This window comes from Sinocyclocheilus grahami, unplaced genomic scaffold (genome assembly GCF_001515645.1).
Source record: "Sinocyclocheilus grahami isolate Dianchi unplaced genomic scaffold, SAMN03320097.WGS_v1.1 scaffold1411.1, whole genome shotgun sequence".
In the NCBI taxonomy this organism is placed as follows: domain Eukaryota; kingdom Metazoa; phylum Chordata; class Actinopteri; order Cypriniformes; family Cyprinidae; genus Sinocyclocheilus; species Sinocyclocheilus grahami.
Window position 1 is genome coordinate 223,635 of NW_015506590.1, and position 3,706 is coordinate 227,340.

A 3,706-nucleotide genomic window follows, 5' to 3' on the forward strand; every position below is an offset into this window, starting at 1 on the left:
GAAGTTCTTAGCAATGCATATTACTAATCAAACATTAAGTTTTGATATATTTACGGTAGGAAACATACAAAATATCTTCATGGAACATGATCTTTACTTAATATCCTAATGATTTTTGTCATAAAAGAGAAATGTATAATTGTGACCCATACAATGTATTGTTGGCTATTGCTACAAATATCCCCCAGCGACTCAACACTGCTTTTGTGCTGCAGGGACACATATGTCCTTTATGTATTTAATCCCATTTTATTAACCGATGTCTTTGCTGCTGACCTTCGATGATCCAATTCAACCAAACTAATAAGCAAAATTTACTCTAGATAAACATTTGTGCTTCTTTTTTAGGGTTAGGCTGAACTTTCTTCTTCTGCGTTCTACTGTACAGACGTGAATTTACTTTTCCTTCAGACTGAGGCGTATTCATTTCACTTTTGGTGTGAAAGGGCTTTTACGTTCGTCAAAAATATAACTTTTTTATATTAAAAACAAACAAGCAAACCAAGCCCAGATTTAAAAAGTAACGCAAAAGTAACATAACGCATTACTTTCCATAAAAAAGTAACTAAGTAACGTAATTAGTTACTTTTTTAGGGAGTAACGCAATATTGTAATGCATTACTTTTAAAAGTAACTTTCCCCAACACTGGTTGTCGTATAATGACTTCAGCATGGAGTCTGTACGTAAAGTACTTTGAAATCTCCTTTACAGAGGCTTTTCTGTGTGGGAAGGTTCCTCTTCTTCAGGGTGGAGGTGCTGCTATGAATGCTAAGGATGATGTGAGATCTCGTATCGTCGGTGGAGCCGAATGTCCTAAAGGTCACTGTCCCTGGCAGGTAACCATCACAGAATCCACCTGTTCACAGGTCATACTGTACTTTACCGTCAAACATCTGTGTGTGTGTGTGTGTGTGTGTGTGAGTGTGTGTTGATGGACAGGTGTTGCTAAAGTACGGTCAGAAGGGTTTCTGTGGAGGTGTGATCTACAAACCCACCTGGATCCTCACGGCTGCACACTGTTTGGAAAAACTCAATGCCAGTTTTCTCAAGATAGTCGCAGGTATGGTCGCTCTCGGAACAGATTGTGAATGAAATTATTACACATGTGAAAACATCGTGAGAACACAACAACCGCAGATTCAAGGCGTGACAAATTTCATGTGAACAGTCAAATTAATTTTTGTGATAGTCCACTTCAGAACGACAAAAACGAATGAAACGACAAAAAATGAGTCAGAATATTGCAGGCAAACAAAACCACACCTGATTATCTCATTCATATTAATCAAACAATATTATCAAGAAGAGAAAATCAGTGATATTAACTAATTTCTAACAATTTATTGCATGCTTATACAAGTAATTATTAGTAACTGATAAAGCCTGAGAAAGGCTACATGTCAGATGTTTTAATGTATTTTGCAAATGTTTACATAAATATTTATATTTTGAATAAAGGAGTATGCTCAGTAATATTAGAGTGCTGCAGCCAAAACCAGACAGCCATGACACTACTAAAAGCGCAAAACGGAAAGAATAAAAAAAAAGCTAAAAACATTTTATGAGCTTTGGTCGTTCAAATTCTTAAATCAAGTTGCATGTACTAGATAAGCAAAATGGCATAAGATATTTAGTCTTGTTTCCTTGGGGGGGACTAAATTAAGTGAATTTTGCATAAAACAAGTAAAAATATCTATAATCAAGTCCCCGGTGCATCTACCAACCAAGGAAACGTGAAAAAGATTAACTCGGTAACTTTGTTTTGGGAAGCCTTTTTCTGCAAGCGTCTGAGAAAACCAGCGCGTCTGATTTCGCTCGCTTGGTGACGTGGCAAAGGGATCTCATTATAATATCACCGCCCCTTAATCTGTAAATGTACACCCACGGCGCCGTTATTGTGTTTTCGCAAGTGACAGCGGTGTAGCAGCTCTAATGCCATGATGAAAGTGTGAGCGAAGCATGCTAACTGTTCAGTGTTTGGCTGCAGAGACGAGCACAGAACACTGTTTAGAGTCCCAGCCTCAGACGAGACGACAGAGCAGTGCATTTATTGATGTATTTACTGTATATTGCTGCTGCCACACAGATCTAAAATAAACATGTGATTTATTTCCCAGCTGTTTACCTTCACAGACATAACCCACTGTTTTTGTAACTCATGTGTTTTTAACGTAAACTTGTGTGTGAATGAGAGCTTAGTTTAGTGCTCGCATGCTGTGACAGCCGCTTTCTGTGCGTGTGCTTCGGATGTGTGCGCTCAGAAAACCCTATATCAGAAGTTTAAACTCATATGGTTTAAAATGCATGATTTCAGAGTGATAAACATGATAATCAGAACCAAAACAGATGTTTTTAGCAGGTACGAGCTGTAATGGTGCAGCTCTATTCTGGAAAAGGGGGCGGGGAGCATCAGCTTGTTTGCATTTAAAGAGACAGACACGAAAAACAGCATGTTTCTGCTTCCACTCAAAATAGGCATTTTTTAAATGATCTGTGTGGTATTTTGAGCTGAAACTTCAGACACATTCTGGGGACACCAGAGACTTATATTACATATTGTAAAAAGGGGCATAATATGTCTCCTTTTAAATGAAAAACCCCATTATAAGAACCCACAGGAAAATCTATTGCGAATTATTCGTCTGGGTCTTGACGTTACGGCTGCAGCACACTATTTAGTGCCAGCTAGACGTGTGCAGCTCTATTGTGTGTGTTGTCTGTGACTCAGGTGAGCATGACATCGAGGTGGATGAAGGCACAGAACAGGTCATCCAGGTGGAGCAGATGATAATGCACCCAGCCTACGTGTCCGAGACCTCAGACAACGACATCGCGCTGCTGCGTCTGCGCAGGCCCATCGTCTACAGCACCTACGCCATCCCCGTCTGCCTGCCGCTGCGAGCCACGGCGGAGCACGAGCTGTGGGCCATCAGCAAGCACACGGTGAGCGGCTGGGGCCAACGCAGCCAGGACGGGCCCACGTCACGCTTACTGCGGCGCCTGCAGGTGCCCCTCATCCGCACGCAGGAGTGCATCGAGAGCAGTAACGTGACGCTCACCAGCAACATGTTCTGCGCCGGTTACATCGAGGGGAAGCTGGGCTCGTGTAAAGGGGACAGCGGCGGGCCACTGGTGACCCGCTACAGGGACACCACCTTCCTGCTGAGCATCATGAGCTGGAGCAAAGGCTGCGCCCAACCAGGGTCCTACAGCATTTACACCCACGTCTCCAACTACCTGCAATGGATCCACGAACAAACGGCCAATTCTACAGCTGCAACACAATGAAGCGTTAATGCACAGCGAATCCTCTATTTACATTTGATCATGTCTGATTTTATTCTGTATGCTATGTTTCCATCCACCTATTTTTATGCGCATTTTGGGATATTGCATAAAAAGTGTTACCAATATTTGTTCTTTATTGCAGGTTTTGCATGAATTAGCATTTCACTGTTTTTATTCATTTTAAGGAATACCGAATCTGTTTTTTTTGCAGACAGGAGAGCTGTCAGTCAATATATGGAAGAACAAACTAACTGCCGTTACTTATTTGGAAAAGTAACTCAGATATTTTATTGTAAATTGAAAAGGAATGTGTTTCTTTACTAGTTCCTTGGAAAAAAAGTAATCTGATTACTTAACTCACGTCACTCATAATGCATTACCCCCAACACTACGTTTACTTCTATAGCGCTTTATACA

General features: G+C 41.1%; 1 protein-coding gene across 1 annotated transcript in view; it reads left to right on the forward strand.

The window, feature by feature from the left end:
* LOC107570083 (coagulation factor VII-like) overlaps nucleotides 1-3,479 on the forward strand; it is an 8,451-nt gene extending 4,972 nt beyond the window's left edge. Inside the window, exons 6-8 of the mRNA XM_016256284.1 lie at nucleotides 713-837; nucleotides 941-1,061; nucleotides 2,730-3,479. Coding sequence (XP_016111770.1) covers nucleotides 713-837; nucleotides 941-1,061; nucleotides 2,730-3,289 — 806 coding nt within the window. The 3' untranslated portion in view covers nucleotides 3,290-3,479. The remainder of the gene's footprint in view (nucleotides 1-712; nucleotides 838-940; nucleotides 1,062-2,729) is intronic.
* Nucleotides 3,480-3,706: the final 227 nt, after the last annotated feature.